This window comes from Ursus maritimus, unplaced genomic scaffold (assembly GCF_017311325.1).
Source record: "Ursus maritimus isolate PB19 unplaced genomic scaffold, ASM1731132v1 scaffold_4, whole genome shotgun sequence".
Lineage (NCBI taxonomy): Eukaryota > Metazoa > Chordata > Mammalia > Carnivora > Ursidae > Ursus > Ursus maritimus.
In genome coordinates, this window is record NW_024426552.1 from 6,280,354 (window position 1) to 6,296,560 (window position 16,207).

Below are 16,207 nucleotides of genomic sequence, written 5' to 3' on the forward strand. Positions count from 1 at the left end.
TAGACATTTTCACAATATTTGTTCTTCCAATCCATGAGTATGGAACATTTTTCCATTTCTTTGTGACTTCCTCAGTTTCTTTCATAAGTATTCTATAGTTTTCTGAGTACAGATCCTTTGCCTCTTTGGTTAGATTTATTTCTAGGTATCTTCACATTTTTGGTGCAATTGTAAATGGGATCGACTCCTTAATTTCTCTTTCTTCCATTTCGTTGTTGGTGTGTAGAAATGCAGCTGATTTCTGTGCATTGATTTTCTGTCCTGCCACTTTACTGAATTCCTATATGAGTTCTAGCAGTTCTGGGATGGATTCTTTTGGGTTTTCCACATAAAGTGTCATATCATCTTCAGAGGGTAAGAGTTTGACTTCTTTGCCGATTTGGATGCCTTTTATTTCTTTTTGTTGTCTGATGGCTGAGGCTAGGACTTCTAGTACTGTGTTGAACAGCAGTGGTGAGAGTGGACATCCCTACCATGTTCCTGACCTTAGGGGAAAAGCTCTCAGTTTTTCTCCATTGACAATGATATTTGCTGTGGGTTCTTCATAGATGGCTTTTATGATACTGAGGTATGTACTCTATCTCTACACTGTGAAGAGATGCTTTTTCTGCATCTCTTGAGAGTAACATATGGTTCCTGTCCTTTCTTTTATTAATGTATCACATTGATTGATTTGTGGATGTTGAACCAACCTTGCGGTGCAGGAATAAATCCCACTTGTTTGTGGTGAATAATCCTTTGAATGTACTGTTGGATCCTATTGACTAGTGTTTTGGTGAGAATTTTTGCATCCATGTTCATCAGGGATATTGGTCTGTAATTTTCCTTTTTGGTGGGGTCTTTCTCTGGTTTTGGGGTCAAGTAATGCTGGCCTCATAAAATGAGTTTGGAGGTTTTCCTTCCATTTCTATTTTTTGGAATAATTTCAGAAGAATAAGTATTAATTCTTCTTTAAATGTTTGGTAGAAATCCCTGGGGAAGCCATCTGGCCCTGGGCTCTTGTTTGTTGGGAGATTTTTGATTGCTGCTTCAATTTCCTTGTTGGTTATGGATCTGTTCAAGTTTTCTATTTGTTCTGGTTCAGTTTTGGTAGTTTATACATCTCTAGGAATGCATCCATTTCTTCCAGATTGTCTAATTTGTTGGCATATAGTTGCTCATAACATGTTCTTAAAATCCTTTGTATTTCTTTAGTGTTGGTTGTGATCTCTCCTCTTTCATTCATGATTTTATTTTATTTATTGGGTCCTTTCTCTTTTTTTTTTTTTATAAGCCTGGCCAGGGGTTTATCAATCTTACAAATTCTTTCAGAGAACCAGCTCCTAGTTTCATTGATCTGTTCTACTGTTCTTTTGGTTTCTATTTCATTGATTTCTGCTCTAATCTTTATTTTTTCTCTTCTGCTGGGTTTATGCTTTATTTGCTGTTCTTTTTCCAGTTCCTTTTGGTGTAGGGTTAGGTTGTGTATTTGAGACCTTTCTTGTTTCTTGAGAAAGGCTTGTATTGCTATATACTTCCCTCTTAGGAGCGCCTTTGCTGCATCCCAAAAATTTTGAACAGTTGTGTTTTGTTTTAATTTGTTTCCATGAATTTTTAAAATTCTTCATTAATTTCCTGGTTGACCCATTCATTCTTTAGTAGAATGTGCTTTAGCCTCCATGTATTTGAGTGCTTTCCCACTTTCTTCTTGAGTTTCAAAGCACTGTGGTCCGAAAATAGGCAGGACCTATGATCCCAGTCTTTTTGTACTGGTTGAGACCTGATTTGTGGCCCCGGATGTTATCTGTTCTGGAGAATATTCCCTGTGCACTAGAGAAGAATGTGTATTCTGTAGCTTTGGGATGGAATGTTTTGAATATCTGTGAGTCCTTCTGGTCCAGTGTGTCATTTAAAGCCCTATTTCCTTGTCGATCTTTTGCTTAGATGATCTGTCCATTTCAATGAGGGGGGTGTTAAAGTCCCCTACTGTTACTGTATTATTGTTGATGTGTTTTGCTGTTTTTTTTTTTTTTTTTTTTTTAATTAATTGGCTTATATAATTGGCTGCTCCCATGTTAGGGGCATAAATATTTACAGTTGTTAGATCTTGTTGGATAACACCCTTTAAGTATGATATAGTGTCCTTCCTCATCTCTTATTACAGTCTTTGGTTTAAAATCTAATTTTTCTGATACAAGGATTGCCTCCCCAGCTTTCTTTTGATGGCCATTAGCACGATAAATGGTTTTTACCCCCTCACTTTAAATCTGGAGGTGTCATTGGGTCTAAAATGAGTCTTGCAGACAGCATATCGATGGGTCTTGCTGTTTTATCCAGTCTGATACCCTTTGTCTTTTGATTCTGGCATTTAGCCCATTTACAGTCATGGTGATTGTGAAAGATATGAATTTAGTGCCATTGTATTTCCTGTAAGGTGACTGTTAACTGTATATTATCTCTGTTCCTTTCTGGTCTATGTTACTTTTGGGCTCTCTCTTTGCTTAGAGGACCCCTTTCAATATTTTTTGTAGGGCTGGTTTGGTGATTGCAAGTTCTTTTAGTTTCTGGTTGTCCTGGAAGCTTTTTATCTCTCCTTCTATTTTCAATGACAGCCTAGCTGGATAAAGTATTCTTGGGTGCATATTTTTCTTATTTAGTACCCTGAATATATCATGCCAGTCCTTTCTGGCCTGCCATGTCTCTGTGGCTAGGGCTGCTGTCAGTCTAATGTTTCTACCATTGTAGGTTACAGACCTCTTGTCCCAAGCTGCTTTCAGAATTTTCTCTTTGTCTCTGAGATTTCTAAGCTTTACTATTAGATGTTGGGGTGTTGACCTGTTTTTATTGATTTTGAGTGGAGTTTTCTGAGCCTCCTGGATTTTGATGTGTTTCCTTCCTCAAATTAAGGAAGTTCTCCACTATAATTTGCTCCAATATACCTTCTGTCCCTTTCTCTCTTTCTTCTTCTGGGATCCCAATTATTCTAATATTGTTTCACTTTATGGTATCACTTATCTCTTGAATTCTCCCCTCATGATCCAGTAGTTTATTTCTCTTTTTCTCAGTTTCTTTATTCCCCATTTGGTCTATGTCACTAATTCTCTCTTCTGCCTCATTTAATATCCTAGCAGTTAGAGCTTCCATCTTTTATTGCACCTCATTAATAGCCTTTTTGATTTCGACTTGGTTAGATTTTATTTCTCCAGAAAGGGGTTCTCTAGTGTCTTGTATGCTTTTTTCAAGCCCAGCTAGTATCTTTATAATCATTATTCTGAACTCTAGTTCTGACATCTTACTAATGTCTATATTGATTAGGTCCCTGGCAGTCGGTACTGCCTCTTGTACTATTTTTTTAGGTGAGTTTTTCCGTTTTGTCATTTTGTTGAAAGAATAGATGAACAAGAGAAAAACGTGCTGAAAGGGTAACAATGACCCCAGAGAATTATATACTAAACAAATTAGAAGAGACCTGAAACGGGGGGGGAGGGGAGGAAGAGAGAGAGAGAGAAAAAAAGAATATGATCAGGCTGGTGAACAGAAGAGAGCCATATACTAGATTTGGGGTGTATTTTGGTCAGAAGAAACTGCATCCCAAAATTTTAAGGAAAGAAATATATGACTGTACGACTATAAAAATGAAAATTAAAAAAAGATAAAAGGAATTGATAAGTTGGTTGAAAAAAGAAGAAAAATTTAAAAGAAAAAATAAAAGTTTAAAAATTAATGTTGAAAGACTAAAGAATCATGGGAAAAAAGCCATGAATTCTGTATGCTGTATTTCCCTAGTGCTGGAGTTCTGCAGTTCTTGTTGATAGATAAACTTGGTCTTGGCCGGATGTTCTTGCTGATCTTCTGGGGGGAAGGGCCTGTTGCAGTGATTCTGAAATGTCTTTGCCCCAGGCGGAACTATTAATTTCAGTCTGTTAGGGGTTCTCCTTATAAGTTGCTGGGGGCTTAGTCTGTGTTATATGTTATGTTCAAGGAAGATGCATTTTATGTGGGAGGATATATAAGGAATTGTTTGCATGAAAAAGTTAGTGTTCAGATAATTTTCCAGACCCCACAACCATCTAACACTTTTTATCCATTAATATTAAGTGAACCTGTTATTTCAAAAATAAAGCAGCAAAGGCACTTTTAAAAAAGCTGATTTTGTACTTGAAGAATTATGGGTACCGGCTATGCTAAAAGCATACGGAAGAGATAGAGTAACTTAAGCTTAGTGGGAGAGGCATGTGTAGTTACCGTCCTCAGTGGCACCTGCTCTCAGGACTCTTGGGTTGGGGGAGCTACAGTTGTAGTTTGTTGAAGAGTGTTACCCTTTTTTTAAATTAAGAGAGTGGAGGAGAAATGCCACTGCTTTTCTCTACATCAGAAATCACACGTTGCTTTGGTCTTGTCAGAGACCTTGGGAAATAAGAGTTTAATGAAATATATCTTATGTAAGGCAAGGGGGGTGTTAGTGTGAAACAGAAATATAAAGCTTCCACTGAAACTTCCACATGTTTACATGTGCTCACTTCAGGGGTTTCAATGTCTTTGTTGAGGTTTGTAGTGTTTGGTATAAAGGAAGAGTTTCGTGTGTTTTGAATCTTTTTTTGATCCAATTAGTTATGATATAGGATATTTTTAATGGCTTATTTTTTTATTTTTTAAATTTTATTTTTTTTTAACGATTTTATTAGAGAAAAAGAGAGAGCGCACACATGAGTGGGGGGGAGAGGGAAAAGCAGGCTCCCCACTGAGCAGGGAGCCTGGCACGGGACTCGATCCTGACCTGAGCTGAAGGCAGATGCTTAATGACTGAGCCACCGAGGCACCCCTAAAATAAATCTGATAATTGCTAATATAATTTTAATTGTAGTCTTCTGAAAGTTTGTTTTCCTGTTCATGTTTACTATGATTTTGTATTATGGTTGTAAATTTACAGGTGATGGAGAGGTGATTGAACAGATTATAAGCCTACAAACCAATGATAATGGTGAACGAAGCCCAGAGTCTAGTGTTCTTGATGGAATGATAAGACAGTTGCAGCAGCAGCAGGATCAGAGAATGGGAGCAGATCAGGATACTATTCCAAATGGACTTCCAAGCGGAGAAGAAACACCTCGACGAGGTAATATATATGAGAAATATTTTGACTTAATGTGGCTGAAATTGAAGAGTAAATGAAGTCATTGTCAGGAACATGCAGTATGAAAAGTTTTAAGTGTATTTTATTTAATTTATTTATTTTAAAGATTTTATTTATTTGATAGAGACAGCGAGAGAGGGAACACAAGCAGGGGGAATGGGAGTGGGAGAAGCAGGCTTCCTGCTGAGCAGGGAGCCTGATACAAGGCTTGATCCCAGGACCCTGGGATCATGACCTGAACTGAAGGCAGACACTTAATGACTGAGCCACCCAGACGCCCCTAAGAGTATTTTATAACTCCAGTGGTGCCGCAACACCGCCCGCGGAGCCGTGGCGTGATTCGGGAGAAGGACGAGGCAGAGACAGGTTAGCCGTGAAAGAAATCGTGGGTGCAGGGGACACCTGCAAGCGTGCCACCGCCGAGAGTGCGATTGCCCCGAACAGCTGCAACCTCACGTATTTATTGGCGGTAAACAATCAAATACAATCAAGGGGAGTCTCGTGATCCTAGTGAATAGTAGTACATCACGGGGAAGGTAGTGGGATTTGATGATGTAACATTCAGCAAGTGAGGCCTATTCTTAAACATGTTTCTATGGACTTCGTGGGGTCAAGAGCAATCAGGTTTCGGTTGGGGTTGCGTTCCACCCTTTAGCAGACCCAGAGTTCCTGGCGGCTCGTTATCTGAGGGAATTTCAGGAAGGGCAGCGTTCCACCCTGAGCAAGCCAGACATTCCCAACTGCTCGTGCTCTGACGTTTACGCTAAAGCACGCAGGGTCACAAACATGTTTTCCTGTTTTATCCTTAGCATAAGCTCTCGGCCAGGGGCTGCTGCATGGTAGTCTGAAGGTAATTTCATTAGGTGTGAAGTTAATATACTAGCAAATGGACATTTGATTTTCAAGTACTTCGAAGGGCTATTAAAACCTTTTGTGCTCTAAAATAAGGGTATTTGCAAAATTGTATTAAATGAGTAAAGAAAGTTGTTTTTTTTTTTTAAAGGAAAACTACAATTCTAGATTTCCCTTTAAACATTTAAAAAAAAATTGGGTAGATCATGAAATGTTTCTTACGGAATCAGAAGGCTTAAAGTGAATTTTCAGGGTGAGGTTCTTGATCCTGGAATATAGTACTAGTTACTTCAGTAGTGGGAGTGATGGAGGGGAGCAGACCGTGGTTCCGCAAATGAAAACTTGCTGGGGAAGATAAATGCCTGTGGAAGATGGGGGGAGCCTCCAGTGCCACAGAGGTCATCCCTGTCATGTCACACCTATGCGGGGTACTTGGCTACGAATTTCAGTATCTTTCCTTGCCAGATGTTTCCACTTGTCTGTGGAAAAGAAAAAGCAAATTCTCCCAAGAGACAGGTTAAATATTTTGTGCAAGAATATTACTTCGAGTTGATGCTGTGTTCTTCTCTGACTTGCTTTTTCCCTTTGACGGTATATTCTACATATCATTCCGTATCCACTCACAGTACTTCCTCATCCTGTTTTATAACTTCATAGTACTTTCTGTAATTAATCTGTTTATGAGCAGTTGAGTCCTCAGACTTGCTGTTTATGAGTGATGTGATGAATAACCCGTGCATATGTTTTCTTCATGTTGTTGGAGAACAATAATTTAATGTGGGCAGTTAAATTTAGAGTTTATTGTTGGTTCTCAATTCAAAACATGTTTCTTAAATATCAATACATTCTAATATAAATATTTGGATTAGTAGGGGCCTTTAAGGGGTGGGGTGCCTGGGTGGCTCAGTTGGTTAAACATCCCAACTCTGTCAGCTCAGGTCTTGATCTCAGGGTTTTGAGTTCCAGCCCCACCATATTGGGCTCCATGTGGAGCCTACTTAAAAAGAAAAAAAAGGGTCATACAATGTTCTCTTCAGTAGATGAAGTGTGGTGCAATGCAAGTTGGTTCACATTTGATTGGTAAACAGAGTGTCGTACCTAGAAGAACATGGGTTGTGTTCAGTCATGTGGATTTTGCCCTGGCCCAGGAGAGCTGGCAGAGGGAGTAGAATTTTATAGCCTCCTGCAGGCAAGGATATAGCCTCCAGTTTCTCTGTTACATCAATAGCAGGAGCCCCTTCATCCAGTATTTTAAGGAAGCAAGCACTTTATCTGGGATACCTGCTGCCACATTGGTCTCCATCCTTCATCCTGCTGACTTGGACTCATGGGGGGTTGCCCTACCCACCTGATCGGTTCTGCACAGTCTTGGGGTTGTCCTCCACTCTCTCAGCTCCAAGTCAAGTGCTGCCAGCATTTCCCCACTCTGCATGTTGTGGTTTTAATATCCACTCTGGCAGCTTGCCTGCCTGAGTAGTTCAGATTATCTCCTAAAGTCACAGGTAATGTTGGTGTTCGAGCTCTTGTTATGAAGCCATCACAGCTAAATTTTCCAAAAAGATGTGTTTTTAGTGTACAGTTTTGAAGAAGGCAAAGCCTTTAGGATGGCAAATATAGCATTATAGTAGAAAAGATCTGTACATTAAAAGATTTCAGGAAGTCTAGTAAAAATGGAAGTTGAAGTTAATGTTTGTTTTGTATTCTGTATTTTGATCCCAGGTACATTATGATTCTTTTTTACAAAGTGTTTTGGATTTGTGTTTTTGGTTTGTATTTATTAAGAGGATTGTATATGCCTATTATGTGTTAAATGCATATTAGATTGAAATTTGTTTTGGAATCAATTTTGACAATTTTCCTGCAGGTTTTAGAAGACTGAGCTTAGACATCCAGTCCCCTCCAAATATTGGTCTGCGTCGTAGCGGACAAGTGGAAGGTGTTCGTCAGATGCATCAGAATGCTCCTCGTAGTCAGATTGCTACGGAACGGGACCTGCAGGCTTGGAAACGAAGAGTGGTTGTACCAGAGGTACCACTAGGCATATTTAGGTTTGTTTTAGGATATCTATTAATATTGTTTCTTTTTACAAAAATATATCTATATGGTTATTTACATGTTTTTTACTCCATTAGTGGTATAAGTAATCATATAAATATATTTTAGTAATGGGTTGGAATCCATTTTAATTGTGGTAGGAAAATGTCGAAATTGTTCTCTAAGGTTTTACTATGGTAAATTTTTTTCTTGACCATTCCTATTCCATCTTTACAAATACCTGCTTTTCTGCCTTCAGTGTTATTTTGAAATAAATCCCAGGTGTGTCATTTTGTTCATAAATATGTCTATGTAATTCTAAAAGATAAGGAATTGTCAATATGAGCACAGTGCCATTATCATACCTTAAAAAAACAATTCCTTAACAGAACCAAATGTCCAGTGTTTAAATTTCCAACTGTTTGATGTCAGCAAGTCTATTTCTTCAGTGGCATAATTTTGTCAAAAGGCATGTAATATGTATTTTTGTTCCGTGATGTTGGCAGGCATTGGTGCTCACTGGGGAGGCTCATTAACTCATTAGGGGCCATAAAACAGTGACCTCTCAACTCTGTGAAGTCTTCATTTGTTACAGTGGACACTTCTAAAAAAGAAATTTACCCAAATGTACTGTTTTATTATCTAGTGGTAAAGTTCATATAAAAAAGACAAGATAGATGCTTATTTTGCTTTATTTACCTTCAGAATGAAGATTTACTCCCTTCCACCCCCAGTAATGACCAATTTGTGTTTGTGGTCTTCACTCTATAAATCACACTGCTGTGAGTTAGCTTATTTCTAATATCCTTATTAAGTTTTTCCATCTCTGGCCAGGAGGAGCCTCTTCAAGGTGCCTCCTGAGTCATTTTGAAATGACAGTGGTATCCTGCTGTAGTGCCGTTGCTGCCAGGCATGGCGAAGTGTCACAGGTTCATCTTCTAAATTTCTCATCCTGGATGTGGAATCATTCTTGAAGTAGCCTGATTTTCTTGTAGTGGGAAGTATTGTATAATTACAGCCGGGCAGTAGGGTCTTTCTTGCTACTGAGGTGTAACCTGATTTTTGAGTTAATGAAATGGAGGTAGTAGATGTTGCTTTCCACTGATACCTGAAATGTTAAGTGTTCTGTTATCTCTCAGAATAACTAATACTTTGAAGATAATTTTGTAAAGGTATGCCCTTCTTGTGTTTAGGCAGAAGAGTTTCAGTGATTGGTGGAGGAATGTAGTACTTACATATTGTATGGTGAATTTAAGGATGTTTACAAATACACAATAAAATAATGAAAACCAAAATCTGGTATTGGGATGAGAAACACAGAAAATCACCATCATCTATGTACTATGCCATAATTAAGACTTAGAATTGTATCTAAGTTGCATAGTCATCAGAACCAAAAGTGTCATTTTGGGGCACTTTTTATTGTTGAAACCAAGGGAAGCAAACTAGTAGCAGGAGTGAAAGACCTGAAGAACAGTTCCTTAAACAGGCATATATTTATTCTCTTAACATGGAAGACTGGAAATAGTTTTAGGCTGGAATCATGGTGCCCCGGTTAATCAGGGACTCAGGCTCCTCTGTTTCTGATCTCCATCTTAGAGTATGGCTTCCAGGCTTAAAGTCACCTCAAAGTCCAAGATAGCTGGACTTACACAGTAGCCATGATACATCTGCTTTTGTGTTGGAGGGTGGGGGTTTAGGCCAGAAAAAAGGAAGAGAGACAGAGGCAAAAAGGACATTTCTTGTTGAGGGGCTTCATTTAAGCATCCTTAATGGTCGCACATGACATTTTCTGTTCTCCTAACTCATTGACAAGAATGTTGTCATATGGCCATACTTAGCTACAGAGGAGGCTAGATGTAGTTATGTTTAGGGCAGCAAAGAGCCTAGATAAAAACTGAGATTCTGTTTCAAATGAAGAAAAGGATAATGGAGTTTTTGCATCAACTAGCAATCTCCTATAATAAAATTCTCCCCAAGAAGAGTGTAGCTTATTATAGTGCTGTATTCTAAAATACACGTGAGATTTTGTAAGGGAGATGCCGAGTGATCTAATAATGGTCAGTGCCCTTATGGCAGTCCTTTTAGTGGGAGCAGTGGGAATTTACATACCTATTTACTTAGGGTGGCGTTTGATGAGGATCAAGAGAAAATTAAAAAGTTTTGTTTTCCAGCTATAAAAGTAGTATGTGTCCATTGTGAAAAACTTAGGCAATAGATGAAAGTGTGAGACAATCATTGACTCTAAGGTGCAGAATGATGAGCACCCAGTATTGCTTCCCAGTAGACACAGTTCTGGTTGGGGCTGGATTTCATGCATGTAGTTTGTCTTAATTCAGTAATCATAGAAACTCTCTTCATTCTGGTCATGCTAATTCTGTCCATCCTGTGATCTTTATCTTTTTTCTTAACCATCTCATTTAGCCATGGAATTGCACAGAGTTGAAGATGATACTCATGAAGGCCTTAGAATGTTCCTTTGCTTTATTATTGATTGAGAGTGAAGTGTATGTAGTGTCAAATAAATCTTATGGAAAAAGAATGACTTCCTAACTGCCTCTGAGATTATATTTATATTAAATTTGACATAAAGTATAGCTTGATTTGTTTTATTATAACTTTAAAATTTTGTTCTGTATTAATTTAAAAAGTATATAACTTTATGATGCCCCAAATCATAATGATTATTTTTCTGCCCTTTATATCCTTTACTTTATCCATCAGTTCACTAACCAATATATACTGGATACTTAAATTTGTAGGAAGTTGGAAGACTTCAGAATAGAGAAAGGTGAAGAGGAAAGAAATCTTTATATAATAGGAAGAAAAAGGAAGACTCTCCAGCTCACACAAAAGGTAACCTAAATTCTGTTTTCTTAGGAATAACTAGAAATTAAACTGAATTTGTGCCTTTTTTTGATCAGTGAGAATATTAGTAACTTTTGCCCGAAGTAGGATATTTCTTGCTCATGGTCTTCTGTATGGGATTTAAAATAGTAGACGTAAGGTTGCACAGCTATTAGGAAAGAGTAGTCTGAAACTTGAGGGAAGGAAGTAGTAGCCTAATGCCTATCAGTGCTAAAGGGCTCTAGAAAACTACTGTCTGATGACCACGCAGGTTAAGAACTGGAACGTTACAGGCCCATTGCAAGCATTTCAGGTCCATTCCCACTCACTGACTTCCACAGCTAGCTAACCATTTGACTTCTAAAACTGCTGGTTAGTTTTGTCTGTTTCTGAAGTTTATCCAGATGATGCACATTTAAAAAAAAAAAAAACTTAGATGTTACAATGGTTTGTGACCCTCTAAAGCTCATTCTGCCAAAGAAAATCTTATTCCTTAATATTTAGTATCTCTTTTATTTTTCATGGTCATCACATGAGCAGCATTAACATTGATTCCTGGAAGATGCATGATGTTTGCAAGATCAGTGCCACAGAACTTTGTTGGAAAGTGGTTGTGTTTCCAGGGCTTGTTCTCAGTTGACCGTTCAGTCAGATGGCCTGTCATGACAGATGGCCTGTGCATGCCTGGCTGCCATGACATGCCTTGTCGTTTAAGCTTGATGCTTGATAATTTTGTATATGGCTTCGGCCTTGAGAATGAAGTAAAAATAGTTTTTATCTTTAACTTAAAAGTGATTTAACTCATTATGTCAAGTACTGAAAAGAAAAAAAAATTTCATTGAGTTTCTTCAGCCTGAGTTAGGGTGTTTACTCATGAAAAAAATTTGAAAGTAAAATTCACTAAAATAATTTTTAAGAAACTAATAAATTTTTTCAGTTTTACTTTTGCTGGAAGAATAAGTTTTGGAAGATTTTTAAAAATTTGATTACATTGCTGTTCTTTATGTATTCATAGTTTTCTGATTTGGATATATTATTTGATATATTACGGTCTATGCAATTAAATTATATTAAATTCAAGAAATAGTTATAAAGTTAAATGTGCTTTAAATTTTTCAATTTAATCTCTAACTCAGAAATTATTCTTAATCCTGTATTGAGAAAAAATCTGATAAGCATTATACTTAACCATCTTATGTACAAAGCCCGGTTATATATAGTACGTAAACACTGACCACATGCATCCGTGGCATTCCATTTTGTGGGGGATCAAATTAGGAAAAAGTTCAGAGTTTCCTGTAGGGTAGTGATGTTGCAAAAATGTCGAGAAACATGAAGTGGAACCCTGCAGTATGCAGTCCTTTGTATGTGGCTTTGTCATTTGGTTGGATGAGATTTAATGAGATTTATCCCTGTTGCTGTGAGTAGGTGAAATCCATTTATTTTCATTGGTGTATAGTACTCCCCGATGAACATGCTGCTGTTTGTTCAGTCTGTTCTTGAAGGACATTTGGGTTGTTTTCATGTTTGACTATTAGTCCTAATTCTCCTTTCAACATTTTGTATGTATCTCCTGGTATCTGTGTCCATGTTTCCTTTAAGTATATGCCTTGGAGTGAAATTTTTGGATTACAGGATATGCATGTATCCCACTTGGTAGTTTGTGCCCTGTGCCATTTCAGAATGATGGCACTTCTACCTGTAGTGAGATATGTGTGAAAATTTCATTATGTTTAGATTTCGCTCTTTCTGCTTGTTTTTCTTTATATGGTTTACAGCTATATTATTTGGTGTGTACATGTTTAGAATTTCCTTTTTCCTTATTGAATTGAGTCTTTTCTCAGTATGAATTTTCACCCCTTATTTCTAGTAATATTTTATTCTCCAAATTGTTTATACAGCTATGCTAGCTTTCCTTTGGCTAGTGTTTGCATAGTATATGTTTCTCTCCTCCTGACACTGCAGTTACATGTATATTAGACTTCTGCTGATTCCCTTTTGTTAGGCTGCTATCTGCTTTTCTGAGTATTTTCTGACCTCTATTCCGCTTCGTTAGTTCTATTTAGCTGTGTGCATTTTGTTTTTTGTACTCTTTTTTCCAATCTTGGGTCTACAGTTCTTTATAGGTTTATTAGGTAGATGTTCTCAAACTTATTTTTAAAAAAATACATATATTTTGAGGGATTTTCTTGTAGTTCTTAATGGTAGTTTGGTCCACCTGTGTTAACAAATTTTAGCCATGAAACTCATTAATAGGAGTTTTTGTTTTAACAAAAATCAGTACTGACAAATTAAAGAAAGGACATTTGTTTTAAAACCAGCCAGTGATATATCAAAATGGTAAGTCAATTTGTATATCAATTCAAGGAATATATGCTTTCATTGAGTGATTTCACATACAACTTGGGTGTTTGAGGACTAGCATGCTCCCTCCACCCTTTAAAAAATGCATTCTGTTTTATTTAGATGATTTTGAAAGATTATTTAATTTTGTTTTGATAAAATATATTTTAAAAATTCAAGTGGTGCTGAAAAGTACTGAAAACCAATCCTCTAAAAATTTAAAACCTGGAAATAAGTGGGGTTAATACTATTTCTCTGTACCTGCATTCCTTAATGTTGGTGACAGCATCATAATATACGAATGTATGTATTTTCACTTCTAAGATATATAATCTAAGGGGTATCCCTTTTGGGTTATTGTTGTTGTTATATTATTAATGGCAAAACAGTTAATGATTTAGTTTGGAAAATGCTGATCTAGTGTGTCTTCTAAGTACCTTAAAGGTAAAAATGCCAAGTTTAATTGTGTGTATTTGAATTGTTATAATTTTTATTTTTGCGGTAAATTCCTTTTGTAATTTGAAAGAATGCCCATCTTGCTGATGATTGTACTTATTTGGGTGTTGATTTTTATCTGAATGTTTGTGTTTCAGTCTGACTCGGTGGTTTTGCTGTCACAGTCTAGGCAGAGGACATGTAGGCGCAAATACCCAAATTATGGTAGAAGAAATCTTGGCCGGCTTGAGTTATCTTCTGGAAATGAATCTTCAAGCTCCATGAGACATGTGAGTTTTTTAACTTTAAATTATATAAAATAATGTTCACTAATTTTGCCTTAATTCCTTCCTTTGAGTCTGCCGAGACTAGGATGAATTTTTAGCAGCTTTGTTGAGATACTTACCATACAAGTATATAATCCAGTAGCTCTAGTATGTTAACAGAAGTGTGTCAGCATAACTGCTATTTAACTTCAAAATACTTTCATTGCCTCTAAAACGAGATCTTACACTTACTTAAAATTACTTCCCAGTCTATTCCTCTCAGCTCTTGGCAACCACTTTCTGTCTGTATGGATTGTTTGGCCTGTTCTGGGCATTTTATTTTTTTATTTTTATTTTTTTTAAAGATTTTATTTTTTTGTATAAGAGAGAGAGAACGAGCATAAGCAGGGGCAGAGGGAGAGGGAGAAGCACGCTCCCCACTGAGCAAGGAGCCCAATGTGGGGTTTGATCCCAGGACCCTGGGATCATGACCTGAACCAAAGGCAGCCGCTTCACCGACTGAGCCACCCAGGCGCCCCTGTTCTGGGCATTTTATATAAGTGGAATCATACAATATGATTTTGTGACTGGCTTTTTTTTTTTTTTTTTTTTTGCTTAGCATAATGTTTCCAAGGTTGATCCATGTGTAGCATGTATCCATACTTGTTTTTGGCTGTTAGGAATAGTGCAACTTACTAACAGGTTTTAGATTGAACATAAGCTTTCATTTCATTTGGGTATCTATCTAGGACTCAGTTTGCTGGGTCATGTGGTAGCTGTATGTTTTAATCTTTTGAGGAATTGTTAAAACATTTTCCAAAGCAGCTGCACTATTTTATATTCCCATCAGTAACGTGTTGAGGATTCCAGTTTCACCACATCCTTGTCTGCATTGTCTGTACTTTTTGATTTTAGCCATGCTAGCAGGTGTGAAGGAGGAGTTCACTGGGTTTGATTTGCATTTCCCTAATGATTAATGATGTGGAACATGTGCTTATTTCCTGTCTATCCTTAGGGAAATGTCTGTGCCCATTTTTCAGTTTGGTTGTCTTTTTTTTTATTGCCATGAAAGTTCTTTATTCTGGATACGAGTCCTCTGCAGATACAGGACGTGGACATATTTTCTCCCATTCAGGGCGCTGGCGTTTCTTTTTTTTGATGGTTTGTTTCCTTTGAAGCACAAAAGTTTTACAGTTCAATGAAGTCCAGTTGATTTTTTTTTTTAAACTAGTTGTTTCTGCTTTTGCTCTCATATCTCGGCCTTTCTCTAACCCCTTTGCTTGACTTTGAATAATCACATGGAATTATTGGTCTTCATTTTGATTTTTCGGGGGAAGCCAATATTTTTGTAAAGAGTCTTTAAAATTTAATAATAGAATGTTAATATTTTCTCACCAGTAATGTTTCGAGGCTTGAAATGTTCCATATGGTTGGACAAACAATTCATTTAATTCTGTTACAGAGCATTCAGGTAGTAGTTCAGCATCGGAGTTCTTCTACTCGAGCAGGTTGTTTACCCTTTTGGTGCCTCTGGCCAGATCTGTAGAAGTAGTCATTGGTAGCATATATTCCTGAGAGATGTGAGAATTTACTTGATTGTGAAGTGTCTAAAACAGTGCCTAATACCCAGTAATGCTAGCTGCTTGCTGTTATCACCAGCCTGTTAATTTAACGGACTTTGTTCTATGTAATGATACTGTTTTTAGATTTTCTTCTTATTTATAGTGAATTGAGTATATTTTAACCCTTTCTTTATAGTTTTGGGTAATTATGATAAACATTCCCACCTATCCTCACTGCTTCTGGCTCGCTGTGTTTTTTCTTCGTTTGTGAATATTTTATTGTTTCTCCTTTTGTACAAAAGGTAGAGCATACTATAGATGCTCTTTTGCTCTTGACTTTTTTCACTGAAAATATTCTTGAACCCACTCCATATCAGTTCTTAAATATCTTCCCTATGGTTTTTTAAGAGTTGCATCACACGTAATTTTGGACTTCTAACAGTTTATTTAACTACTGTCTTATGGGCATTTAAGACATTTCCAGTGTTTTTGTCATAAATAGTACCACAATGAATAATCTTTTTGTCTTTGTATGTAGTTTTGTCCTGTCAGAGATGTAATTTGGGAGTACGTTCCTGGGACTGGGATTGTGGGGTCCAAAAGATAGATGTCTGAGTTGTAGGAGACAGTGATACATTGCTGCTGAAGGAGGGTTCCAACTTGGCGTTCCTACCAGTGGTGCCTGGGAGTGCCTGTTTCCCTACCCATTAGCCAACAGAATGTGTTATACTTAACTTCTGCCAGTTTAATGGGTG

The 16,207-nt window shown here is 37.2% G+C and overlaps 1 protein-coding gene across 1 annotated transcript in view; it reads left to right on the top strand.

The window, feature by feature from the left end:
• BRWD1 (bromodomain and WD repeat domain containing 1) overlaps positions 1 to 16,207 on the top strand; it is a 111,459-nt gene that overhangs the window by 51,461 nt on the left and 43,791 nt on the right. Inside the window, exons 18-21 of the mRNA XM_040621894.1 lie at positions 4,910 to 5,095; positions 7,830 to 8,013; positions 10,762 to 10,855; positions 13,783 to 13,914. Of these exons, the coding sequence (XP_040477828.1) occupies positions 4,910 to 5,095; positions 7,830 to 8,013; positions 10,762 to 10,855; positions 13,783 to 13,914 (596 nt within the window). The remainder of the gene's footprint in view (positions 1 to 4,909; positions 5,096 to 7,829; positions 8,014 to 10,761; positions 10,856 to 13,782; positions 13,915 to 16,207) is intronic.